At 42.5% G+C, this 27,959-nt stretch overlaps 1 protein-coding gene and 1 long non-coding RNA gene across 5 annotated transcripts in view; both read left to right on the top strand.

Annotated features, from left to right (window-relative positions):
- The window catches only part of LOC114157631 (Fc receptor-like protein 5), a 151,970-nt gene that overhangs the window by 9,440 nt on the left and 114,571 nt on the right, over positions 1 to 27,959 (top strand). For 2 of the 4 annotated variants that reach the window (XR_003598196.1, XM_028038753.1), the window contains exons 1-5: positions 22,884 to 23,338; positions 23,773 to 23,808; positions 23,920 to 24,180; positions 24,260 to 24,505; positions 24,586 to 24,756. Coding sequence is in view for 3 of the 4 variants with exons in the window: in XM_028038753.1 (XP_027894554.1) it covers positions 23,308 to 23,338; positions 23,773 to 23,808; positions 23,920 to 24,180; positions 24,260 to 24,505; positions 24,586 to 24,756 (745 nt within the window). In the remaining variant the exon portion in view is untranslated. Of the gene's footprint in view, positions 1 to 22,883; positions 23,339 to 23,772; positions 23,809 to 23,919; positions 24,181 to 24,259; positions 24,506 to 24,585; positions 24,757 to 27,959 lie in introns of those variants that run through there. The other 2 variants (XM_028038755.1, XM_028038754.1) reach the window with 2 other exon arrangements.
- LOC114157686 (uncharacterized) lies at positions 8,947 to 9,743 on the top strand. Its single transcript, XR_003598222.1, has 2 exons — positions 8,947 to 9,225; positions 9,300 to 9,743. It is a non-coding gene; the product is annotated as an uncharacterized LOC114157686 (long non-coding RNA).

Raw genomic sequence — 27,959 nt, 5'->3', positions numbered from 1 at the left:
TAACACCTTCTGGGTCGCCGTCCACTTTGGTCTTGACGCTTGTGGTGCTTGTCAGGCCTCAGCTCCCCTCTTGCACATTTGAGTTTGTCTTTGTTTTGGCATTCAACACTTCCATATGCAGTCATACAACACATCCAAGCATTTGTATTACACCACTGACTTTCACAGTCCATTCCCTTACCAAAATATCCCATGTGAGTTTACCACAAAATGTTCCAAAAATCACACAAATACATGTGATTTACATCTTTCACATGTAAAAATTTGTGTGAAAATCACATGTGACTTTCACATGTGATTTTCATGGGATTTTTTTGTAAGGGTTGTTTTTGTTAATAAATATTCTGTCATAATGGGTTTTAAGTTCTTAGCCCACATGCAGAACAAGCACAGGAGAATAATGATCAGTTAAATGAGATTTTATTTGCCCAAAATGATAAAATAATTTGACAGAGAATGAATCCAGGTACAGGCTCGTCTGCTCACTAAGGAACAACAGTGGGTGATGATGAGTTTGTGGTAATGGGAAAAGTGAGTTGTGAACAGAGTTAGACTGGTCTTACTTCGTGAGATGGTAGATTCAGTCTGGGAGAGGGTAACTGCCGGTTCGGGTCTTGGTCCACCTTGGTTGCGGTCCAGATCTTAAAGGACAACTCAGTTGGGTGATTTCTGGGCAGGGTAGCGGAGGCTGCGGTGGAGGGCGGACAGGTAAGTTCTGAGCGTGGAGGAAGAAAGATTAGCGGTCTGACTGCCAGCTGGGGAAAAACTCCGATAACTGCTTGTGATCTGGTTGAGGAGATGACTGTAGGACTCGGGCAACCAGTGGGTAAGTTCCACGGCGTCACGAGTGGAAATCCAAAAGGCCAGAGCTGGGTCTTCACAACGAGAATGCTCGGCGTCACGAGGAAAACACCTGAGAGAGGGAAATGACAAGGAGAAATTACTCTAGGTTCAAGAAAACTGTGAGGAGGTCCAGTTCAAAGAAATTTCCTCAAGCAGAGGTCCGCAATATCGTCTATTTGCAGTATGACAATATCGGAATACATGGTGTTAAAAAAAATAATAATAATACAGGTTAAAATAATTTCAAAGAAGTTTATTAGCACTGAAACACAGGATAACATTGTGTGGCTGCAGTTTAAATTAAAAATAACTAAATTATGTATTCAAAAATAAAGAAAGTGCTTAAGAAAAAATAGCAGCTTCAGTTTCCTTTTGTTTGAACAATCTCAATATTTCTGCTCAACAAAACAACTCTCAAAACACCTGAACTATTTCTCTTACAGATTTCTCTTACATCTGTCTTCCCCCAATTTCCCTTGCTCAGTGTGAGAATTGAGCTTTGGCTTGCCCTGCCAACATTTTAAATCTGGGCTTGAAGGAGGTCAGGGCCATTCTCATGCACATGTGCAGATGCTCATTGGTGAGCTTGGAACGATATTTTGTTTTTATTATGTTCATTGTAGCGAACGCTGCCTCACAGCTGTATGTGGAGCCGAACATGGTCAAGATAAACAGGGCCACTTTTTTCAGATCTGGGAAAGCTGTCTCAGAAACCATCTGGAGCCAGAATGTGGTAGATTCGGTTCTTGCAAACTGCTCTTTCAGGGCCACATCTGCCTGGAGGTCAATCATTTGCATCTGGAGAGGCCCAGTGTTTGCCCACTTGAAGTGATGTGTGACATCATTTGTGAATGCTCTGACATAAGTGATGAGAAATGGATTCTGTATGAAGAGGGTGAGCTCCTCTCCAATGCTGAAGCTATCAAAGCGTTTGCTGAAGTTTTCAATCAACTTGTCAACAAAGTCAACAAAAGAGGAGACATCTCTATGGCCCTGCACCTGTTCTTTCACTTTTGGGAAGTGTGTGTAGTCTCCTTGCAGATCTTCTTTATACACCTGAAGTTTTCGTTGAAATGAGCGGACAGCTGTCATCAGATCACAAATGGAATTGTTCTTTCCCTGCAGCTGCAAATTAAGCCCATTCAGGTGTGACATGATATCAGCCAAAAAAGCTACGATACCCATGTTTTTCTTGTCCTTTAGAAAGACAGAAAAGTTGGCTGCTTTCTGACTTTCCAGTTGTTCCAAGAAAGCTGTTACTTCATGTCTAATTGACCAAAATCGCTCTAGCACCCTGCCTTTGCTGAGCCATTGTAAAAAAAGAGGATAATTTAATGTTAACTTTGGACAAAACGTTTGGCTCTTTCCTCTTTAATTTTTCTGGGATCCTCAGCGAGTGGCGGCGTCGTGCTAAAGTGAAACAACAACAAAGCGCGTTGACGTCACAGATCACAGAGTTTAATCTCATACAAAGCAATGAACAACAAAGCTGCAGAGGAACAGAGATATGCATTTTCTCATAAAAATAAAGACAGACAAGGGGAAGACAAACAAACACAAAACAAAGACAAACAAAAAGGCAAAGACGCGTCTTTGGAGAGAGCCGATGCAAAAAGGCAAAATGGTGGCCGCTCTCTGCATTTTCTCTCCTGACACGAAATCTTATAGTAAAGAGGTGTTTCTCTATTTAATATATGCACTCAAGGTGTTCCTCCTGTTGACCAACTGGAAACTCCCTTAAGCACTCAGAGAAACTTGTAACTCCCCCTGATCTACGCAAAGATCAAAGGGCCATCTGTCTTCTAGCAAACCGCTTCGCTCTGACCCCCTGTGGCTCCCACGGTCATTCTGAGTACAGAACGATCCTGAGATAAGACTTCACAGATACCTGAGAAATCTAAAGTCTCTGTCTCCCAAAGAAAATGCTAATTTTATGGCTTCGCCTCACAGCGGGGAGACTCCATTGAGTGATCTGCATTTTGGCCACTGTTTGTCTGAATGCCTGCTCATCTGCTCAACAGAAAACTGTTCCAAATAAGAGTGCTGAATATACCTTTACACATGTCGTAAGATTAACTGTATTAAGCACTAAAAATAATCATTTTTCCTTAACACCATCTAACATTGTTGTGTAGCAAAAGATCATCAGAGTTTGCATCAACCTCTTTGAGAAATTCCCTGAGCATGCGATGCTGACAAGAAGAAGATGCCCTGAGAAAGTTTATGATTTTCATCATTGTCTTCATCACCTCAGCATACTCATCTGACAGGGTGGAGCAAAGGACAGCCTGATGAATAATGCAGTGGTAAGAGATCAGGTCAGCGTTGTCTTCTTTCAACCTTGCCACAGCTCCCTTTTCTCTCCCTATCATGGCAGGGGCTCCATCAGTGGTTATTGATATCACTTGTTTTGGCTCTATTCCTCGCTTTGCTAGCATTTCCTTAATGGCCAGGTAGATGTCTTCTCCTTTGGTAGTGGTCTGCAGGGGAGTCACACCTAAGAGGTCTTCACAGAACTGATTTTCCTCCTTGTTTAAGAATCTTATGTAAACCAATAGCTGAGCATTGTCAGACACGTCAGTAGATTCATCCACAGCCAGGCCAACACACGGTGCCTTACAAATAGCTTCTTCCAGCTGGGACAGTGAATCTTGAGCTAGTATCTCACTTCTCCTTGTGGCTGTGCAGGCTGACAGGGGTATTTTCTCTATTTTGTCACAGAGCTCATCTTTTTCTTTACCATCAAGTAACGCCTCTGCTATTTCAGTCATGCACTCTTTGACAATACTTGCATCTGTAAAGGGCTTTTTGTGTTTCCCTAAAACCCAAGTAACACGGAGGGAACATTCATTAGCACGCTGTTGTGCGCTGAAAGCACGGCTTGATACCCTGGTGGACTGATCATATTGGGCAGTGAGACTTCGAATTTTCTGCGTCCGGAGTTCGGACTTAGGGGGGTATGATTGGTCAAATGCTTTGTACTTAGTCTCATAGTGACGCTTGACATTGGCATTTTTAATAAGTGCCACGGTTTCGGAGCATATGAGGCACACTGGTTTCGTGCTCGCGGGTGGAAGAATGAACATGTATGCATCAGTCCATTCCGTGTTGAACGCTCGATTTTCGGCATCTACTTTTCTCTTTTTAGAAAGCGCCATAGTGTTTGCACCTCTTCTGACTGTAATTCACGCCCTGTCTTCCTGTATCACCTCCCTGCGTTTCTCGCTTCAATCGCTTTTCGCTCGCCTTTCACCTCCTCTTCCTTATATCACACTGCGTGGATGTCTGTGCCTGGCTACAAACCTCTGCTTCGGTTTGCTCATACAACTCGCTCTGAGTTCAAGCTGGCGATTTGATTCGCTAGTTGAACCACGTGGTTAGTATAACTCGCACGCGATTGGTTTGTAGCTTCCAATCCTTGCTCAGTGCAGTGCTGGTAAAAGCGCTTGTGTCAGATAGGGAAAAAAATAAATGCTCCGGTTTAAAATTAATTCTCCCGTCAAAATTAACAAATATTTTAACAATTTATTCCGGGTCCGGATGGGATGGCATATGGGTCCGTATCCGGACCGAGGTCCGTTGGTTGCGGACCACGGTTTAGTGGATTAAACGGCTCTCTGAACTCAGCGATCTCTGGTACCAGTTCAGTTAGAGATGTCGTCTGATTCACTTTTTGGACCAGTTTATTTCATTGTCTAAAAAAAATAATATTCACTTGCTGCCAACGTTTTGGAGGTAACATCGTTTAGCAGGTTTGCCAGGCAAACATTTTGTGAAATTACTAAATTGCACAGCTTTGCTTCTGCAGCCTAGATGTCTTAAAGCGCAAATGAAATAATGTGGCTTCCATTTAATGAGCAAATAATTAGTTTGCATGATATCAGAACTGTTTACATTTATCGACATGTTAGCAGAACATGTCAGTCAATATAAGACCGAGAAGATGTAAAATAATAGTCAGTTTGCTAACAATGCTGGGTGATGGTAGAAATTCTAACAGTTTAGCTCAGTCTCCTCTTGAGGTGTGGTATATTTTGGTGATATTTCATTATACTCTTCAATATTCCTTCACATACAATGAATTATTATTGTTTTTGAAGAGATCAAAGAGAAAGAAATATTTTCTAATCCGTTTCTAAAACGTTGTCGCGTTTTGATCAGGAAACGACACAGCCACCTAAATTTTTACAAACATCTGCGTTGAGGACCCCGTTAGTTAATTCAGGTCTTAATGAGGCTCGTTTTATTTTTAAGTTTATTTCTCCTGGTCTCCAGCCTGCAAACTGGTTCCCAGTAGAGAACACAGATAAATACTGTAGATATGGATCATAATCTGTTGGTATCTGACAGTATAATGTAGGAACGTTTATTATTATAATGTTGGTTTGTCCATTTGGATATGACCACCAACTACAACATTGGCTGTTAACTTTATATCATTTAGATGAGATTTTATTACAGTATAACTTGTCAACATTACTTTATATTCCTCTGTATTTGGACACATAAACACCACAAGCAACACCATCAGGTATGTGATTTAAATTTTATTAAATATGATGACACCAACCTCATTGTTTAGCGACACTTACTAACACAGATGAGTGAAATGGGATTTACAGCAAAGTTTTGTAAACTGTTTTGTCACACAAGTAGCATTTTTCAGCAGGCATCGACACAGCCACCTACAATTTAGAAACATCTGCGGTGCGCAAAGGTTTCAACCAGTCAATTTAGCCACCAGTTAATGCATAACAAGTTAATGTAAATTAATGCAAAATAGAAGAGTGAAACCCCTAACATTTAAATTCTAAATATTATTACCATGTTTTTACTGAAGATTGTATTATCTCATTTTTTAAACTACTAAATGATGAATGAAAACTGTATTATCTGTGACGATATTAGAAGCAAATGGAAATTGTTTCAATAAAAATGTTTTGTTTACTATTAGAAAATGGCTCAGGAATTATACTTTATTTTGTCCTGTGGATTTTAAGTATTATTTAGGCAGAACTCAATCTTTGGAGAGGCTGAATCTGGAAAGCAAATACTGGGGTTTCTAAAGGTAACATCTTGAAAATTACCAGATGCAAGTCTCTTTGAGAATTTTAGGAGAGATAATGGAAGAGACGTCAAAACTCCAGGGGAGTCTGCGAGATTTATCTCAGGACTTCGGTGCCGGGGACAGTCGTACCCAGTACGTCTGAGATTAAGTGTTTCCCCCTTCTGGCTTGACGGAGACCAGACGCCCTTTCGAGTTTGGGTGTAAAGTTGGGAGACTTCTCAAGTTTCTCTGAAGGCTGAACAGGTCTCTAATTGGTCGAACAACAGAACGCCTTCATTGCATATATTAAATCTAAGAAACACCCCCTAAGTATAAAATTACATGTCAGCGTTAAAAAATTCAGAAAGCTCCACTGTTTTGTTTTTTTACATAAGCTCTCTCCAAAGACGTCTTTGCTTTTTCTTTGTTCTTCCTTCTCTATTTTTTTCCTGTAACAGGTAATGAATATATCTCTCTACCTCTGCAGCTTTGTTAACTGATACATGCGTTGCTTTGTATGGATTAAACTCTGTGATCTGTGACGTCAACGCGCACTGTTGTGGTTTTCACTTTAGCTGCAGCTTCCGCCTGCTGAGAGAATCCGGGGTTTTTAAGGAAGAGACGAGCCAAACGTTTTGTTCAAAGTTAAAATAATTAATCTTCCTTTTCAATGGGCTTCAAATTTTTTCTTTGTTTAAAAAAAGGTCAATTAGGAAAATATTCCGTTAACACGACCTCTAATTCAGTGGGACTTTCATGCTAAATAAATTAAATATAACCTACCCAGCAGGAAGAACATGTAGTGCAGGCATGTCCAAAGTCCGGCCCGGGGGCCAATCACGGCCCGCGGCCAGATTTCATACGGCCCGCAGCTTCGGTCTTATAATGTATTATTTATGGCCCGCCTGCACTGTGAAACAGAATAAATAAATCATAAAACTTGAAACTGTAATTCCTCCTTTCACCAAATGGTGGCAGCACCACTTTAATACTATCAGTCTCTGCCTCCGTGCAGCGAACCGCTCTCCACTCATTTCTGCCATGGCCACTGCAAAGAAAACGAGGAAAGTTTACAGTGAAGGCCGCCGCCTTCAAGAGAGATGAGAATTACAATACTTCTTTTCTGAAAATCAAGGCAATTGTGCTTGTCTAATTTGTGAGACGGTTGCCTTGTTTAAGGATTTCAACGTAAAGAGACACTACCAGACTAAACATGCTAACACATACAACAAGCTAACAGGAAGTGACCGTGCTGAAAAATTGAAGCAGCTCCAAGCTGCACTGGCATCACAACAGCGATTCTTCACGCGGGCCTGTGAGTCAAAAGAAAATACCACCAAAGCAGCTACGATGTTAATGTTAATAGCTAAACATGGCAAATCTTTTACTGAAGATACATTTATCAAAGACTGTGTTATGAAAATGGTGGAGAACATTTTGCCCTGAGAAGAAGCAAGAATTTGAGAAAAATGTTTGCCTGGCAGTAACAGTGTGGCACTGAGAGTTGAGGACATGAAACTGAGTATTTTGAACGGTAACGTCTGTCACTATCAGCAGTGAAGAGCCAAAAGAACATTTATGCACCTGGATTTATGGCACTTATTTTTATGAAACTCTTGAGTAAGATTTGGTTATGAACCTGTAGATGTGATACAAACTATTACTTTCTGAAAGATATTGTAAATGACGAGCAAAATTCACTCGTTTTAAGATTTAATAATAACAGACAACTTTGCATTACTTTAACTCCTGTTTAAAATGTTCTTGAGGCAAAGATATTTTTAAACTCATGTAAATTTAAGGTATTTCATACAGTTTGTTCAATGTTATCTGACTCTCCAGATATGAAAGAAAAGCAGAATTTCTGCTTTTAGAGTTGCCTTATATTTGGTTATTTTGTCATTTGAAAAATAAAGATAATTGTGACAATGAAAATTGTTTTATAACAGTGTGTATTTGCATGACACTTTTGTAGTTAAAAAATGTCCGAACAAACTATTGGCCCCCAGGCATCTTGACTTTATCAAATCTGGCCCTCTTTGCAAAAAGTTTGGACACCCCTGATGTAGTGGTTTTCAGACACGAACATTGAGGGTTCTGTAGACTGGAGCGAATCGTTGACCTACATTGGACCTGAATCCTACGACTCAACATTAACTCAACTCCAGCATGAATTTGGTTTTACAGAAGCTAAATAAGTTATTTACCAGGAGATCCAAGCTCACAGAAATAACACGGCTTAGCTTGTTGTTAGCGGTAGCATTGTTATCATAGACTAATTACTTAAAATAGCACAACTCACTACTCACTTGGCAGAAACAAGTTTACAGCCATTTAATGCTTCTTTTGATCCTAAAACTTTCTTCTGGCTCATCCTATAATATGAACTCCGCAGCTCCAGATAGTTAGCTATGTGGATCGCCTCCACACCGGGTAAATCCACAAAATTATAAGAGAAGTCTTTTTTACCGAGATAATACGGATCATATCCTAAATATACATGTATTTTTTCAAGATGCCTCGTCTGTTTCAGTCTATTTAGGGCCTTAGCTACTTGTGATCCATTTTGCTTTGTTTTGAACCGGAGAAGTCCTCTTCTGGCCCTCCATCTGAATTTTGCTAGTCATCTGGGTCACATGTCTGAAACCCAGCAATATGTATGTCGTGTGTGTGTCTGAAGAGTGGAGTTGCAAAAACGTGAAAAGAGTCTGACAACTTCGCCGAAACACGTTGTTTGAGCTTTTGCTCTGTCCGTAGTTCTCTAGATACGAGCGCTGAACAAGCATGCACGTATTTTGCCGCCTGGACGGTGTGGAGCGGCGAGGAGACACAGGGGGAACCGTATCTGATGGGGAAACGCAAATCGTCGTAACACCGGAATGACATTTGACATATTTCTTTTATAAGCACAGCTCTAAAGGACTTCGGCTTATGTAATTTGGGATTTGCTCTTTTTTTTACTTAATGTGGTGGGATGGTGTTCCACCCTCCCAACTATATGCACCAGGTGTATCAAGTAGCGTGCAGTTGATTGGTGGGCGGGACAAATAGCTTTAAAGCTGAGCAGGCCGCTGCGAGGTGTGTGTCTTTGTTTCCCCTTCTACATGACGGCTGCTTAAGTGGCTGATGTGCTTGATCCACTCATCTGAATAGTAAGTGCCATTTGTACCATCTGGCTGGGATTGTGGTTGGGTTCTGGTGCTATACCTGCCGTGCGTTTCAGCAGCGTTGCTTGGCTGGTGTTAGCGGCTGCAGCTGGAGGTTGTTGCGGCTTCCATCTAGCCCTCGCCTGCTGATCTGCTCCCTCCCTGGGTCGGCTGTGCTACCACTCCTGGGTAAGCTACCTGTTTAGATTTTAATTTACTTTACCTGAATCCACGGGTTTTCTAATGCGTTTTTTTTGGTTTAGGATTGTTTGGAGTTGCAGCGCTTGGACGCTCTGCTGTCTTGTCTTGTCGGTGTTTGTTTGGGCCGCTCTGAAGGCAACATGTTGCTGATTGGACAGGCTGAGCGAGCGGGACCCGACTCCTCTGGCCCATTTGAAGGGCACTGAAATTGGACAACGACGATTTGTTCCACCGTTTAAAGTGTTTGTGTTTTTTTCCTTTTACAGTTTGTTTGCTTATTATTGAACTTACTAATGAGTTTGCTTTTTTTGTTTTGATTTACTAATTTGTTTTCTTTGGTATTACATGTTATGTTTTGTTCATTTATTTTTTTGGAATAATTCAAGTTGTCACTTTTATTTCACATGATCCCTTTTCATTTCCAGGGACAGAGTAGTGGGTCCGAAGCCATGCTTTTAAAAAGAAATGTTTTAAATGAAATTGTTTAAATAAAATATTGTGAACTATTCTGTGTTCTGGTGCATCTTGTTTTAAAAAGAACCCCCTGCTGGTCACATTAACATTGTTTTATGTCATTAATTTGTGCTGCTACTTTGGTTTGTAGTGGTTTTTGTTCTGGGTAAATCTCAGGTTGCTTCCAATTTGTGTCCGGGGCCGCTGTTCTTTATTGGGTTTTAAAGTAGAATAATATCTTTTTTATATATATAATTTTTTTGTACCCCTCCAAGAAGGTCTTTTGTGGGCTTATTTTTTGAAAGTAGGCTGACAGGAGTGGGCTGCACAGTGGCGCAGTTGGTAGCATTGTTGCCTTGCACCAGGAAGGTCCTGGGTTCAATTCCCAGCCCGGTGTATTTCTCCCTGTGGGTTCTCTCCGGGTCCAAAAACATGACTGTCTTTCTAAATTCTCCCTAGGGGTGAGTGTGTGTGTGACTGGTTGTTTGTCCTGTGTTGCCCTGTGACAGACTGGTGACCAGGGTGACCCCGCCTCTCGCCCAGAACGTAGCTGGAGATGGACACCAGCAACCCTCCCGACCCCATTAGGGACAAGGGTGCACAGATGGAGGCTGACAGGAAAGGGGGAAGGAGAGGGGGGAAGACATGCGGCAAATATCGAACCCGCGACGGCCGCGTCAAGGACTCAAAGCCTTCAAATGTGGGTCGCGCTATCCCCTACGCCACCACGGCACACCCAAAATAATATCTATTTTTAATGTCACAATATATAAATAAAATATATTTTGTATATTACTTCTGTTTTGTCATTTGAAGACAGACCTACCTGGTTACTTTTAATATCATTTGAGAAGTCTACCAGGTGGCTTTAGGCCACATCACCTCCCATAGGCATAAATCTTGGAAAAGTCTAGAATTGTCCCCTGCCCCCAAAATAAAAAATTACTGAAGAAACATTTGCCTTTAAATAATATCAATATGAAAAGGCAAAGAAACAAAGAACGAAATAAATCTGTGGTTTATCTCAAAAAATATTAAGAATGAATTTTTAGCCCCTTCACCCTCACCATTATTAGCATAATGGTTTAGCCCAAAGTGTGTGAGGAGCAACGGCAGCTGCAAACGGCAATGGCTCCATTAGAGCTGCTGAAGAGAGGAGTTAGCTGTTAGCTGTGGCTCTGCAGCACAAACAAAAAACCCTCCAATAAGTAAATACCTAAAGAAAAAGACATGTAAACATTTTATTTACTTTCACTGCTCAACAGGAAGAAACACATTAACAATAAAATCAGACTGCAGTTTGTTATTTTATTACTTTGGCTGAATCATGATAAGCTGCCTCATTAGCAAAACTGCTACATTGCTTTCATAGACTTAAGCTTTTTCTGTCAAAGGTAACAAACATCTCATTCATATTTAGGTCTTTAACTTTTAGTTAATTAAAAGTGTTTGAATCGGGAGGGAGAAGCTGAGGAGTGGCAAACAGCTCAGTGTTTGGGAGCCGAGAACAGATAGAGAAAACTAAAAGTTATGGCTTTATTTCTCACTGTCTTCAACGTAGAGCCTTTAAAACCACAAAATAAAATCTGAATATTTTTCTATATAAACTCTGGTGCTTTAAATGTTACGTTTAAATTATGATTCTTCCCAGATATTCATTTCTATCTACTTGTTGGTTCTCAGCCATCCAGGATTTAGCAAAACTAAAGAAGGCTTCAAAATAAAACAATTTAACAAGGTGTAATTTAAACAGCCCATAAGCCATTTCAATAAATCAATGTTTATTCCCATCTATCAAAAATGCAAAGAATATAGCACAGCAAGTGACATTAGTAATAAAAAAGTTTGATATGATAAACTGAGCAGAAAAAAGCCTCAATTTATTTGTTAAAAATGTTGAAAACCATGAATCCTTTAGCTTCTGAATCTAAAGGATTCATGGTTTTCATGGCTAATACTGTAAGAATAATTTTACAATATTAGTTGTTTATTCTTAAACAGAATGCAAATAAACTAAGTTGAAGTAAATGTTTGTAATGTGACAAAATGATGAGGGGGTGTGAATAGTTTTGCATTGTAAGCATGGTTGTGTATCTGTGATGCTCTGGGCCTTTTCTTTCTAAAACCTGACATAATAATTATCTTATCTAACAAACATTAACATCAAAATGCAGAGGGATATTTTTCTGAACAACAGCAGATCTAGCCTTTGCAGGAAAAGCAAGTGGTTAAACCAGAACTACTGGGTTAGACATTACTTCTGGGAAACTGCCAAAGAGTTGGAGTAAAGACCAGCATTAAAATAGAGATTATATCAGAGATTTGTCAGATAAACATTATTTATTAAATATCCTTCATAATTGAAGTAAAACTCACCAGCAGAACCAAACTGGATGCAGATTAGCAAAAGCAGCGTGAGGAGCCATGACACAGCAGGTTGAGTCGCCATTCCTCGTCTTCCAGTTCCACCAGTTTGAGCTAAAGATAGTTTTATCCAAGAAAAAAATATTTTAACCTACAAAGATAAACCCTGTTAGATCATGTTGGCCACTAAAAAAAACTTAGGAAGATTCAGCTTAGAGAAAATAAAGTTTCGAAATGACTTCGACTGAACTGTTGGTGGAAGAGGGTGGAGTTTAGAGGAGGAGCAATTTGGCTGTTTAAACTCTGAATAAACAGGAAACAAAAGGTCGTCTGTTCTAAGGCAAAACGAAAATTACTCAACTGAAATATGTAAAGACCAGCAGCTGAACACCTGCAGCAGGTGAACATCCTGGTCATGGCTGATGGAGCTTCATGTTCAGGTGAAGTTTCAACCGTTTAATGTCCAACATGTGAGCATTTTATTCATCTGATGGATTTTAATAAAGAACCCCAAATTCCCCAAACAAATAACTCTGTATTTTCATTAACAAATGGCTGACCATTTGTTAAAGGGATACACAACTAGTTATAAAAACAGACCTTATTTGGGAAATATTTATTTTAGATGTAGAAACAATACAGTAATAATACTGTAGGTTATTTAGTTTTTATAAATTTTAATAAAATATTTTCACAGGAATGTGGCCATGTTGTTTACGCTGCAATGCATTCTGGGTAAATGACGTGTAATGGTCCAACTGCCTGGCTCCCACCAGCCAAAACAGTGATGAGTAAGATTATTAAGCCTTTTAAATTTGAACTGGAGCGCATTGAAACGGATCAGAAAAAAACATTAGAAACGTAGAAATAACAAGAGGTGATGAAGATGAGGAGCAAACAGAGGAAGAGGAAGAGTTGGCCATAGCAGCTGATGCTGCCTTCAGGTTCATAATGAACAATGAATGAGACTCACCTCTGGTCACTGTGTGATCCGGTGTTATGCATTAACTGGTGGCTAAATTGACTGGTTGAAACCTTTGCGCACCGCAGATGTTTCTAAATTGTAGGTGGCTGTGTTGATGCCTGTTGAAAAATGCTACTTGTGTGACAAAACCGTTTACAAAACTTTGCTGTAAATCCCATTTCACGCATCTGTGTTTAATGTTACATGTGAAAAATTATGTTTCAAAACAAGTTTCTACAGAGCAGCATTCAGTGCGCTTCGAAACACCGCATTGGATCAGAACCAGATCAATGAGCAACACGACAATACCATTCACATCCAGCTTCACCAGAAATAATTAATTTCATCTCATGAACAGCCACAATGTAATATAAGTGAATAGTTTCTGCTTTTTGTAACCAGCACTAATCAGAAAAACATTGGAATTGACTCTGAAGTTCCTGTAATGTGATTTATTAACACTTGTAGCCTAATGTGTGTTTTTGGATCAGATCCTGCAAAGCAGCCTCACTGTTTCTGAACTTTCTTTTTTTTTTTAGCGACACTACCTACAGTAAGTGTCGCTAAACAATGAGGTTGATGTCATCACATTTAATAAAATTTAAATCACATACCTGATGGTGTTGCTTGTGGTGTTTATGTGTCCAAATACAGAGGAATATAAAGTAATGTTGACAAGTTATACTGTAATAAAATCTCATCTAAATGATATAAAGTTAACAGCCAATGTTGTAGTTGGTGGTCATATCCAAATGGACAAACCAACATTATAATAATAAACGTTCCTACATTAATCTGTCAGATACCAACAGATTATGATCCATATCTACAGTATTTATCTGTGTTCTCTACTGGGAACCAGTTTGCAGGCTGGTGACCAGGAGAAATAAACTTAAAAATAAAACGAGCCTCATTAAGACCTGAATTAACTAACGGGGTCCTCAACGCAGATGTTTGTAAAAATTTAGGTGGCTGTGTCGTTTCCTGATCAAAACGCGACAACGTTTTAGAAACGGATTAGAAAATATTTCTTTCTCTTTGATCTCTTCAAAACAATAATAATTATTTGTATGTGAAGGAATATTCAAGAATATAATGAAATATCACCAAAATATACCACACAATACCGGTCCGTTGTGGTGAAGAGAGAGCTGAGCCAAAAAGCGAAGCTCTCGATTTACCGGTCGATCTACGTTCCCACCCTCATCTATGGTCATGAGCTTTGGGTCATGACCGAAAGAACGAGATCGCGGATACAAGCGGCCGAAATGGGTTTTCTCCGTAGGGTGGCTGGGCTCTCCCTTAGAGAGAGAAGCTCAGTCATCCGGGAGGGACTCAGAGTAGAGCCGCTGCTCCTTCACATCGAGAGGAGCCAGTTGAGGTGGCTTGGGCATCTGGTCAGGATGCCTCCTGGACGCCTCCCTGGTGAGGTGTTCCGGGCACGTCCCACCGGGAGGAGGGGAAAACCAGGACACGCTGGAGGGACTATGTCTCTCTGCTGGCCTGGGAACGCCTCGGGATTCCCCCGGAAGAGCTGGAAGAAGTGGCTGGGGAGGGAAGTCTGGGCCTCCCTTCTGAAGCTGCTACCGACCCGACCCTGGATAAGCGGAAGAAGATGGATGGATGGATGGATGGATGGATGGATGGATAACACCACACAAGTGAATATTATTTTTTAGACAATAAAATAAACTGGTCCAAAAAGTGAATCAGACGACATCTCTAACCGAACTGGTACCAGAGATCGCTGAGTTCAGAGAGCCGTTTAATCCACTAAACTATATCGGCCGACAGTAATCCAATAATCCAACCTGTTATTGATTCTGATCTAACGGACACTCTGCACTTTAAGAAGCAAACCAAACCTGGATTAACTGGTGACACTTCCAGAATCTCAGTTTGAGTGAAGATTTTAACCCGTTTCTGATGTAAAAGTAAATAAGACAATTGTTTTTTGTCTCTTATAGTTGAGTATTAGTCACTTAATGAAAAGAATAAAGATGTTTAGTTAAATTATGAGAAAAATATCAACAATAAAGAAGAAATGACACTGCCACATAGATCTGCCATGTCTTCTGTAAATGAACTAGGAAATAAACTATAACATGTTCCAAAAACAGTTTTTAAAAAGATTTGGCTATTGTTTCTGTGGCTATCTAATTGAAATATCTACAATATGAGGAGATGTGAAAAACAACATAGACAGTTGATCTTTTTAAACATTTTATTTTTAATCCCGTGGCTCTTCAACATTTATATCAACTTTCAGGCACTAGTCTTTGCTTTGAGATCTGTTTATGGCATCTTTTGATCTTCCTTTGACGAGTTTCAACCTCTGAAGCAACACAGAAATCAGGACAGGTTCTGTGTAATTTACCTGTTTTGGTGATTTTGCAAATTAATTTAAAAAAAGGGCAACTTACCATATAAGACCAATAAAAGTCTTTCTAATTAGTTATTTCCGAGATCTTAATGGATGTCTTAAGGAATCGGATAGTATTTTTGCAAAAATGTTTTAGCTGTTTAAGCTCATTGCATTGTTTACTTCCTGGTTCGGCACAGCAGAAACATCTGTCTCTCCCAGCTGCTGCCACCAGTTAATCTATAACACCGGACTGATCCGTGATGTCAGTACCCCGGCAGAAAAAGCTCCTGTTAGCATCTCTGTTAGAGTCCAGCTCTGCCTGTCTCAGCAGCAGCACGACATTTATTTTTAGCTCGTTAAGGTAACGATCACCTCTTAGCCTTTGTTTATGGAAGACCAAAACTGCCATAATAAAAAATAAAAGCATAAATATATATTTTGTTTTTCCTTTCCTTTATACATGCGCTGTCATCAAAAAATGTCTATTTATTTTTCTTTTCCTTACATGTGTTTTCGTCAGGAAATGTAAATATTTTCTTTTTCATTCTCAAGGTTGATCTGATTTATGAAGGCTAATGTCGGCCAGCTGCTCTCTGCTCCTCCAGAGCTCAGATATTCACTTAAGAACCGTCAACAAATGTCTGAACCAAACTCAACTAAGAACAATGAATCTCATTCTGGGATCAGTTCTGCTGCAGCTCAGTGTGTTTGGTTTGATTCCAGATCAGAACAAACCAGATTCTACTTGTTCATTTCTCATCAAACTGGTTTCTCATTCAGTTCTCTGGAAAGTTCAGAGGAGCGGCTACCTGTTACAAGCTCCGCCCCTACCTGGAGGTGTTACGTCACTTCCTGTCTCTGTAGTCCTGATATCTGCATAACTCACATTATCAAACATGTTGCTGCCTGTAATACAGCAGCTGCTGCTCTCCTTCATTCACCTTCAAGGTTTAGTTTGATATGATCTGATCAACAGAAACAACCTGATCAATAATCCATTCTGCTGGGCTCCACACTCTGCACCTCATTGAGAGACAGAGACATTTTAACATTCATTTCAAAAGTTTACATACAGCAAAACGCATAAAAGGCCGTTTTCTCTGCAGCTGCTCTGCTCAGCTGTTGCTGCCAGCAGGGGGCAGCACCGACCGTCCAGCTTCCAGAGCCTGAAACAGCAGAGAGCATCATCTGACCTATTGACCCTCTGAATCACAGCTGCCCAGCTCTGCTCCTCATGTTCAGGTTCACCTGCTGCTGCTCACCTGATTTAAATAAATGATTATCAGAATTCAGCAGCAAAGAATCAGAGTTAAAAAAGGAACAAGATCTTATAACCCTGAACAACAACCCATATTAATCAATAATCTAATATTTAATCAGATCAAACTGTATCATGTGAACAATGAGAAGATAATCTAGTTTCCCTGATTTATTGTTTCTGTTTCTGCTGATCTGAGACTGAAGCTGTTAAACAAGCCAGAGGAGAAAAGGTCAAAGGTCATGAAGTTATGAAATAAAAACATTTGATGATATTTTACTAAATAAACCCTGATAATATCTGGATGTTTAACCTCCAACTTCCCTGCATGAAGAACTAGAGCTGCAGATCTCAGCACTGGGGCAGTTAGTGCAGCACTGGGGCAGTTAGTGAAGCACTGGGGCAGTTAGTGAAGCACTGGGGCAGTTAGTGAAGCACTGGGGCAGTTAGTGCAGCACTGGGGCAGTTAGTGAAGCACTGGGGCAGTTAGTGCAGCACTGGGGCAGTTAGTGAAGCACTGGGGCAGTTAGTGCAGCACTGGGGCAGTTAGTGAAGCACTGGGGCAGTTAGTGAAGCACTGGGGCAGTTAGTGCAGCACTGGGGCAGTTAGTGAAGCACTGGGGCAGTTAGTGAAGCCCTGGGGCAGTTAGTGAAGCACTGGGGCAGTTAGTGCAGCACTGGGGCAGTTAGTGCAGCACTGGGGCAGTTAGTGAAGCACTGGGGCAGTTAGTGAAGCCCTGGGGCAGTTAGTGAAGCACTGGGGCAGTTAGTGAAGCACTGGGGCAGTTAGTGCAGCACTGGGGCAGTTAGTGCAGCACTGGGGCAGTTAGTGCAGCACTGGGGCAGTTAGTGCAGCACTGGGGCAGTTAGTGCAGCACTGGGGCAGTTAGTGAAGCACTGGGGCAGTTAGTGAAGCCCTGGGGCAGTTAGTGAAGCACTGGGGCAGTTAGTGAAGCACTGGGGCAGTTAGTGAAGCACTGGGGCAGTTAGTGCAGCACTGGGGCAGTTAGTGCAGCACTGGGGCAGTTAGTGCAGCACTGGGGCAGTTAGTGAAGCACTGGGGCAGTTAGTGAAGCACTGGGGCAGTTAGTGAAGCACTGGGGCAGTTAGTGAAGCCCTGGGGCAGTTAGTGAAGCACTGGGGCAGTTAGTGAAGCACTGGGGCAGTTAGTGCAGCACTGGGGCAGTTAGTGCAGCACTGGGGCAGTTAGTGCAGCACTGGGGCAGTTAGTGCAGCACTGGGGCAGTTAGTGCAGCACTGGGGCAGTTAGTGAAGCACTGGGGCAGTTAGTGAAGCCCTGGGGCAGTTAGTGAAGCACTGGGGCAGTTAGTGAAGCACTGGGGCAGTTAGTGAAGCACTGGGGCAGTTAGTGCAGCAGCACTGGGGCAGTTAGTGCAGCACTGGGGCAGTTAGTGCAGCACTGGGGCAGTTAGTGCAGCACTGGGGCAGTTAGTGAAGCACTGGGGCAGTTAGTGAAGCACTGGGGCAGTTAGTGAAGCACTGGGGCAGTTAGTGAAGCACTGGGGCAGTTAGTGAAGCCCTGGGGAAGTTAGTGAAGCACTGGGGCAGTTAGTGAAGCACTGGGGCAGTTAATGCAGCACTGGGGCAGTTAGTGCAGCACTGGGGCAGTTAGTGCAGCACTGGGGCAGTTAGTGAAGCACTGGGGCAGTTAGTGCAGCACTGGGGCAGTTAGTGCAGCACTGGGGCAGTTAGTGCAGCACTGGGCAATTAGTGCAGCACTGGGCAGTTAGTGCAGCACTGGGGCAGTTGGTGAAGCACTGGGGCAGTTAGTGCAGCACTGGGGCAGTTAGTGAAGCACTGGGGCAGTTAGTGCAGCACTGGGGCAGTTAGTGCAGCACTGGGGCAGTTAGTGCAGCACTGGGGCAGTTAGTGCAGCACTGGGGCAGTTAGTGCAGCACTGGGGCAGTTAGTGCAGCACTGGGGCAGTTAGTGAAGCACTGGGGCAGTTAGTGAAGCACTGGGGCAGTTAGTGAAGCACTGGGGCAGTTAGTGAAGCACTGGGGCAGTTAGTGAAGCACTGGGGCAGTTAGTGAAGCACTGGGGCAGTTAGTGCAGCACTGGGGCAGTTAGTGAAGCACTGGGGCAGTTAGTGAGCACTGGGGCAGTTAGTGAAGCAGCACTGGGGCAGTTAGTGAAGCACTTGGGGCAGTTAGTGAAGCCTGGGGCAGTTAGTGAAGCACTGGGGCAGTTAGTGCAGCACTGGGGCAGTTAGTGAAGCACTGGGGCAGTTAGTGAAGCCCTGGGGGCAGTTAGTGAAGCCTGGGGCAGTTAGTGAAGCACTGGGGCAGTTAGTGAAGCACTGGGGCAGTTAGTGAAGCACTGGGGCAGTTAGTGCAGCACTGGGGCAGTTAGTGCAGCACTGGGGCAGTTAGTGAAGCACTGGGGCAGTTAGTGCAGCACTGGGGCAGTTAGTGCAGCACTGGGGCAGTTAGTGAAGCACTGGGGCAGTTAGTGAAGCACTGGGGCAGTTAGTGAAGCCCTGGGGCAGTTAGTGAAGCACTGGGGCAGTTAGTGAAGCACTGGGGCAGTTAGTGCAGCACTGGGGCAGTTAGTGAAGCACTGGGGCAGTTAGTGCAGCACTGGGGCAGTTAGTGCAGCACTGGGGCAGTTAGTGAAGCACTGGGGCAGTTAGTGAAGCACTGGGGCAGTTAGTGAAGCACTGGGGCAGTTAGTGAAGCACTGGGGCAGTTAGTGAAGCACTGGGGCAGTTAGTGAAGCACTGGGGCAGTTAATGCAGCACTGGGGCAGTTAGTGCAGCACTGGGGCAGTTAGTGCAGCACTGGGGCAGTTAGTGAAGCACTGGGGCAGTTAGTGCAGCACTGGGGCAGTTAGTGCAGCACTGGGCAATTAGTGCAGCACTGGGCAATTAGGCAGCACTGGGCAGTTAGTGCAGCACTGGGGCAGTTGGTGAAGCACTGGGGCAGTTAGTGCAGCACTGGGGCAGTTAGTGAAGCACTGGGGCAGTTAGTGCAGCACTGGGGCAGTTAGTGAAGCACTGGGGCAGTTAGTGCAGCACTGGGGCAGTTAGTGCAGCACTGGGGCAGTTAGTGCAGCACTGGGCAATTAGTGCAGCACTGGGCAGTTAGTGCAGCACTGGGGCAGTTGGTGAAGCACTGGGGCAGTTAGTGCAGCACTGGGGCAGTTAGTGCAGCACTGGGGCAGTTAGTGAAGCACTGGGGCAGTTAGTGCAGCACTGGGGCAGTTAGTGCAGCACTGGGGCAGTTAGTGAAGCACTGGGGCAGTTAGTGCAGCACTGGGACAGTTAGTGCAGCACTGGGGCAGTTAGTGAAGCACTGGGGCAGTTAGTGAAGCACTGGGGCAGTTAGTGCAGCACTGGGGCAGTTAGTGCAGCACTGGGGCAGTTAGTGAAGCACTGGGGCAGTTAGTGCAGCACTGGGGCAGTTAGTGCAGCACTGGGGCAGTTAGTGAAGCACTGGGGCAGTTAGTGAAGCACTTGGGCAGTTAGTGAAGCACTGGGGCAGTTAGTGAAGCACTTGGGCAGTTAGTGAAGCACTGGGCAATTAGTGCAGCACTGGGGCAGTTAGTGAAGCACTGGGGCAGTTAGTGCAGCACTGGGGCAGTTAGTGCAGCACTGGGGCAGTTAGTGCAGCACTGGGGCAGTTAGTGAAGCACTGGTGCAGTTAGTGCAGCACTGGGGCAGTTAGTGCAGCACTGGGGCAGTTAGTGAAGCCCTGGGGCAGTTAGTGCAGCACTGGGGCAGTTAGTGCAGCACTGGGGCAGTTAGTGAAGCACTGGGGCAGTTAGTGAAGCCCTGGGGCAGTTAGTGAAGCACTGGGGCAGTTAGTGAAGCACTGGGGCAGTTAGTGCAGCACTGGGGCAGTTAGTGCAGCACTGGGGCAGTTAGTGCAGCACTGGGGCAGTTAGTGAAGCACTGGGGCAGTTAGTGAAGCACTGGGGCAGTTAGTGCAGCACTGGGGCAGTTAGTTAAACACTGGGGCAGTTAGTGAAGCACTGGGGCAGTTAGTGCAGCAATGGGGCAGTTAGTGCAGCACTGGGGCAGTTAGTGAAGCACTGGGGCAGTTAGTGAAGCACTGGGGCAGTTAGTGAAGCACTGGGGCAGTTAGTGCAGCACTGGGGCAGTTAGTGAAGCACTGGGGCAGTTAGTGCAGCAATGGGGCAGTTAGTGCAGCACTGGGGCAGTTAGTGAAGCACTGGGGCAGTTAGTGCAGCACTGGGGCAGTTAGTGAAGCACTGGGGCAGTTAGTGAAGCACTGGGGCAGTTAGTGAAGCACTGGGGCAGTTAGTGCAGCACTGGGGCAGTTAGTGCAGCACTGGGGCAGTTAGTGAAGCACTGGGGCAGTTAGTGCAGCACTGGGGCAGTTAGTGCAGCACTGGGGCAGTTAGTGCAGCACTGGGGCAGTTAGTGAAGCACTGGGGCAGTTAGTGAAGCACTGGGGCAGTTAGTGCAGCACTGGGGCAGTTAGTGAAGCACTGGGGCAGAATGATGAAGTTAAAGTCAGAAGTTTCTCTGCAGCTGAAACATTTCTGTGTTTAGGGCAGAAAAAGGTTTTTATTGCAGAACATTTACAAAATAAATGAAAATGTTTTTTCTAACTTCAGCATCAGACGTAAGTTTTTATTCACAAGCCAGTGAATGTTGGAAAAATATTCTTATCTTGGCCATAATCTGATAGAGGATGAAGTTCTGCCCTCCTCTTCCTCACCATGGAGTCTGAACAACATGGAGGCAGAAACTGAGTCATTATTAGACTGAGGGCAGCCAGACTAGTTTATTTAGAGAAATTATTATATTTAGATCAATATTATTGCTGAGGTTAACAAGCAGGACTTCTGACACAGAGATAAAAAAATAAAAATATAAATAAAGACACTTGGGTCTCAAGGATAGATGGGGCCTCAGCCCCCCGCTGGCCCCCTTTCTGCACGTGCCTGATGGGCCCAGATGTGTCATGGCGGAGGCTTTGGAGGCGTCTCAGATGTTGTGTTGATCTGATCCAGAGAGTTTTTCTCCCTCATCATTTTCCTGTGGAATCAGGACAGACTGATCTGGTTCAGAGGTTCCTCTCCTCCATCCTCCATGTTTAATGTTTCACTGCAGCCCAGCTGATCCAATAACTGATCCTGCTGAGCCTCCAGCTGCTGCAGAACCTGCTGATCACCTGATCAGTTAATGCAGCAGCAGAGAAACACCTGGAACATTCAGAGCAGTTAGAGAGCTCTGCTCTCAGAAACTATGTGGGGTCAAAGGTTGTGATGCCAACACGCCGTAATGCAAACAGCTCAATGTAATGTACAGCATGGGTCGTCCATCTTGTTGCTTAGTAACCATGTATTTGGGATTAAAGCAGTGAGGAAGGCTGGTTTGTGCAGGTTGTTCTGTCTTTGTGCCTCCATCAATATTCTACCAACATGGAGTCCATGGCTGTTACAGAAGCAGACAGAGACTCTGGTGGTTTGGAGTCCCAGCAATGTTATTTACTAAAACTTGTAAATCGTTGATAATTTAACAAACTACAGTGAAGTGAAAACTTCAGCGATTCAGCCCTGATGTACAGAACACATGAACTTATCAATTGGTTTAAAACAGAAGAAAAACACAGAATAAAGATAAACTGCTGCACAACGACCAGTTTAATCTGTATGAGTAGTTCCTGAGTTAGAGACGGTGAGAAACTCAGGAGGGAGAAGAGCTGCTGCTCCTTCACACCGAGAGGAGCCAGTTGAGGCTCAGGCATCTGGTCAGGACGACTCCTGAACGCCTCCTGGTGAGGAGTTCAGGTCCCACCGGGAGGAGGGGAAAACCGGGACACGCTGGAGGGACGATGTTCCTCTGGATGGATGGATGGATGGATGGATGGATGGATGGATGGATGGATGGATGGATGACACACATGCAGCACATGGATGCATTTCTGTGAAAATAGACAACAATAATTTATATAAACTAATATTTGTCTGATATCCTAATTAATGTTCATATAATAAACCATGAAGGTTTTTTCTGTTATTCACTTTGTCTTCCTGAACATCTCTTTCCAGCAGCTCCCACCAGGGGGCGCCACAGCAGATCCTCTTTCTCCATCTTCTGTCCTCCTTTATCTCCTCTCTCTCTACATCAGGGGGTCCAAAGTGGGTTCTGGAGGTTCTGGAGGTTCTGCAGGTTCTGGAGGTCCGGCATCCTGCATGTTTTAGTCTCTCCCTGGTTTAACTCACCTGGATCCAATGATGATCATTAGAGGCCTAAGATGAACTTTGACCTGCTGAAAGGTTGTTGGTACCAGCAGGGAGGGAACCAGAACCTGCAGGATGCCGGGCCTCCAGGACCCACTTTGGGCTCCACTGATCTACATCAGGAACCTTCTCTGGTTTCCTCTGTCCCTCCTCTACAACATCTCCATGTTCAACATCCTTCCTCCAATTTACTAATGTAGTGAATCATTTATGTCAGATATTTGGACACATTTCCATTTAGTATTGAATATAAACAATAGTAAACACTGTCCTGCTTTTCATTGCTGTTATTAAGGTGGTTCCTGAGTGAAATGTGAGTTTCATCCTGTGAAGGTTTGTCTGCTGCTCTGATCCCTTGATGTGGAGGAAGGAGGCGGGTTCAGCTCAGTAACAGCAGCTGAACTGAAGCTGAACTGATCAGTCAGAGCTACGATGAGACCAACATCTCTAGCAGCTTCACTCTGTAAGTACAAACACTTTATGATCCGTTTGGGTCAAACTGCTGCTGGCTTTCATGATTCTCAGGGTTTTATTTTGACTTTGGAGTCGAAATTTAAAAGGAAGGAGCGCAGGGGGTTAGCACGCCCCACGTTTGGAGGCCTTAGTCCTCGAGGCGGACGTCGCGGGTTCGATTCCCAGTCCCGACGACCTTTGCTGCATGTTTTCCACCCTCTCCTCACCCTCCTTCCTGTCTGCCTACTGTGGAAAAAATACGAGCCACTAGTGCCGCAAAAACTCTTCGGAGAAAAAAATGGAAAAAATAAAACTTAAAAGGAAATCAGAGGTTTTTTAAATTTATAATTATTCTCATTGTCTCCCAAGCTAGTCACATTTTAAAGAGTTTACAGAGTTTACTCACAGATCAGTTTTTGATCTAAATATTAATTTTATCTTTAGTTCTGGCCTCATTGCTGAGCTCTACTGGGGTTAAAGGTTGGTAAAAATCTCTTGTAAACTTTTTTTACATTTTCAAATGTTATTTAAAAATGTATTAATTTCAGATGTTTTTTTCTGCAACTGAAATCATAATTAATTGTCATTTTGTCTCTCCAGCTGATCTGACTGTGATTCCCAGCAAATCTCAGTTCTTTGAATATGAATCAGTGACTCTGATCTGTGAGGATGGATGGACTGTGAGGAGAAACACAAGCAGAGGAACCAGGAAGAGATGTGAAGGATGGGGGAAATTAAATGGTTCTACGTGTAACATGGATTACTTGTTCGAACATGATACTGGTTTATACTGGTGTGAGTCCATGTCTGGATCCTCCAGCAGCAGCAGCAGCATCCAGCTCTCTGTCTCTGGTAAGATCAGACTGTGGAGTTAGTGTTGCTGAAGCTGTGTGGAAATGGATGAAATGCTGTAGTTTGTCTCTGTGTTGAGGTGGATCAGTGATCCTGCAGAGTCCTGTCCTCCCTGTGATGGAGGGAGATGACGTCACTCTGAGCTGCAGAGCAAGGAATCCAACCCACAACCTCCCAGCTGCTTTCTATAAAGATGGCTCCTTCATTGGTGATGGACCATCAGGTCACATGACCCTCCTCCATGTTTCCAGCTCTGATGAAGGCCTCTATAAATGTAATGTCAAAGGTCATGGAGAGTCTCCATCCAGCAGGATCTCTGTCAAAGGTCAGAGGTCAAGAGGGTTAAATAAATCCTGAACTTTAAGTTTTAACATGAATTTATAACTTATTAAATCTTTATTTCAGAGAAACCATCAACCACATCTTCCCCATCAACTCCTCCTCCATCATCATCCTCTTCACCTTCCTCCCAGTTTCTCGTCTCTGGTCTCTCGTCTCTATCAGCTGGTGTTGTTCTGGTTCTACTGGTTCTACTGGTTCTACTGGTCAAACGTCACATTAACAGGAAATCTAAAGGTGAGATCAACATGATGCCTGCAGCTGTTAACTCTAAATTATTTTAAGTCTGAGTTTTTATACATTTTTATATTTTCATTTCAGTTTTTATATTTGCAAAAGTTTATTTTTCAGCTGGAGCAAAAATAATTTATAAATAATTAATTTTCAGGTAATTAGGAAGTTGAAGAGAAAAGATTAAATCACACTGATGTTAAAATATCAATCAAATCAAATAAAGATAAAAATGTTTGATTTTTAATCTTGGAAAAAACTAAAGAATTGAAGTTTGCTGAGTTTTTCTATTAGTCAGAAAAAGTTTATTAATCAATTAAATGTTCAAATATGTTTGTGCAAAAACTCAAGACAAATAAAAGTTGATAGTTTTCCAATTTTAAATATTTTAATCACAAGAAAATATGTCACTATTATGAATTAATCACTTATATTAATATATCAATAAACCTTTTAATCACCTAAATACTATAAATTATTGAACTACTGGATCAAAATGAAATTCCTGTTTCTAATGTGTTTTTATGTTGCCAGATTTGTTTTTTATTTTTCTCTCCTTATTTCTAATATAAAATGATCAAAAGTTTGTGATAGAAACTGAATGAAATATGAATTATTCCAGTTAGTCTGTAAATGTTTAGTTGTTTATTTCAGCAGGTTAAAGTTAAAGTTTGTCTCTCTGTATTGATGCTTTGCAGCAGTTTGTGGTTTTTCTGCTAACTGGCGCTAACAGACTCTGAGGTCGTCCAGCTTCCTGTTTCAGCCTCAGGTTGCCATGGCAACGCTGCGACCCAACAGGTTCACTGCAGGAACGACTAACAGTCACTAAAATACAGTTTAACATCATGTTGAATTAGTTTCTTCATATTAGTGTCGTCTGAAACACATTAATCTGATTTTATTCACATCAGAGATGAAACTCATCAAACTCCTGGTTTGTTTTAATGAAGAAAATGATTCTGGTTGGACAAACTGGGACCAGAAACCAGTTACTATCTACTGGAGGAATTCAGATTTTAATTTAATCAGACGTGTTAAACTTTATTATGAAATGCAGAAATTTAAATGAGAATCAAGTGAAGTTTTATTTTAGGAAGAAAATCAAATAGTGTAAAAATACCTCAATGTGAAAAACAAGCTGCATATTTTCACAGATTTTAGTTTTAAAATAAATTGTTTACAAAAGTTTTGTGAAAAACAAAATGTGAAATGTGTAGAAAAATCTATAACCAGATTAAAGGAGCCAAGAGTTTAATAAAACTAGACAGAGATCTGAGCAAGCACACAGGATGAGTTTATACTGACTTTAAAATAATCAGATTTATTTTTTATTCTTTTTAAATATCCAGATTCTCGCTTCATATCTGAGATTTTCAGTTTGAGCTCCTGAATCTAAATGCAGGAAATGTTCAGTTTCTCATCAGTAAATGTAAAATAAACAGAGTCTGAATCTTTTTAATCACTGAGTTCATTTAGTGACTTTGACCAGTTGATCCTGGTTTATCCTCTGCAGTTTAGTGGTTTATAAATGATCAGGCTGTTTCTCAGAAACATGTGCAGCTTGTTTAGCTGCCAGCAGCAGGCTGAGCATCAGGCTGCGGTTTGGTCTCTAGCTGTCGACTCAAACCTGACAAACTGTTTGCTTCTCACTGTGATGTGGAAACGTCTCAGTGGGTGAATGAAGGTGAGAAGCTTTTTGGTTTCTGCTGCTGGTAGAGACCAGAAAACGTTTCCTGATGAAGCCAAACTGCTATAATGCTGCAGTTCAACTCAATTATTACAATATTCAGTAAAATGTTTCTTACCAGTCGCCTCAGAAAGTGAAACTCATATTAATTCATAATTAATAGGTCGGTGTATCTCCATACATTTTATTTCTTGTCATCATTCTCTCAGCTCCTCTGTGTTTCTGTCCAGGTTTTCCTGCATTACTCTTAATGACCACTGGGGGCAGAATGAGCTGGTGTAGAAAACAATGGCTGAATATTCTCTGTAAAGATCTCAGTGGATCAGTGGATTCTCCAACATTCACCATGTTCAGTCATTAAAGCTGCAGTTCAGAGGAAACTTTGGTCTGAAAATGTGAAGAATCAGCTTAGAGGTTCCTGATCTCTGCTGCTTTCAGATCCTCCCTGAGTTCAGCCTGATGAGAAATCAACGAGTTTTAGCTTCCTGCAGCATCAGATTATGTCAGGAAGAAACAGAGTAAATGAAACTCATAAAATTATTCACTAAAACCAAAAGTTTAACTTTAAAATCAGAGGTTGAGGCTCAAATACAAGAAAACATTCAACAATATCAACATTTTCTCTGTTCCAGAGTTCCTCCTGACAGCAACTTAGAGAATCAGATTAATGGAACATTGATATCTGATGGAAGAATCCAGATTAACCAGAGAGAATCCAGATTATCCAGAGAGAATCCAGATTAGCCAGAGAATCCAGATTAACCAGAGAGAATCCAGATTATCCAGAGAGAATCCAGATTAGCCAGAGAATCCAGATTAACCAGAGAGAATCCAGATTATCCAGAGAGAATCCAGATTAGCCAGAGAGAATCCAGATTAACCAGAGAGAATCCAGATTAGCCAGAGAATCCAGATTAACCAGAGAGAATCCAGATTAGCCAGAGAATCCAGATCAACCAGAGAGAATCCAGATTAGCCAGAGAGAATCCAGATTAACCAGAGAGAATCCAGATTATCCAGAGAGAATCCAGATTAGCCAGAGAATCCAGATTAGCCAGAGAGAATCCAGATTAGCCAAAGAGAATCCAGATTAGCCAGAGAGAATCCAGATTAACCAGAGAGAATCCAGATTATCCAGACAGAATCCAGATTAGCCAGAGAGAATCCAGATTAGCCAGAGAGAATCCAGATCAACCAGAGAGAATCCAGATTAGCCAGAGAGAATCCAGATTAACCAGAGAGAATCCAGATTAGCCAGAGAGAATCCAGATTAACCAGAGAGAATCCAGATTATCCAGACAGAATCCAGATTAACCAGAGAGAATCCAGATTTCCTCAGCAGAACATGGAGACAGAAACATCTGATCAGATCCATAATTACTACAATATTTATGGAATAATTAAATTTCTACTGACAGGAAGTTTTAACAATGAGTCATTTTATAGTTCAACATCTGTTACCAGCAGCAACAGTTAGCTTCAGGCTAGCCAGTTAGCATTAGCCAGGCTAACAGCAGTGCTG

The sequence above is a fragment of the Xiphophorus couchianus genome, chromosome 14 (assembly GCF_001444195.1).
Source record: "Xiphophorus couchianus chromosome 14, X_couchianus-1.0, whole genome shotgun sequence".
In the NCBI taxonomy this organism is placed as follows: Eukaryota; Metazoa; Chordata; class Actinopteri; order Cyprinodontiformes; family Poeciliidae; genus Xiphophorus; species Xiphophorus couchianus.
This window is presented reverse-complemented; position numbering and strand designations above follow the sequence as displayed.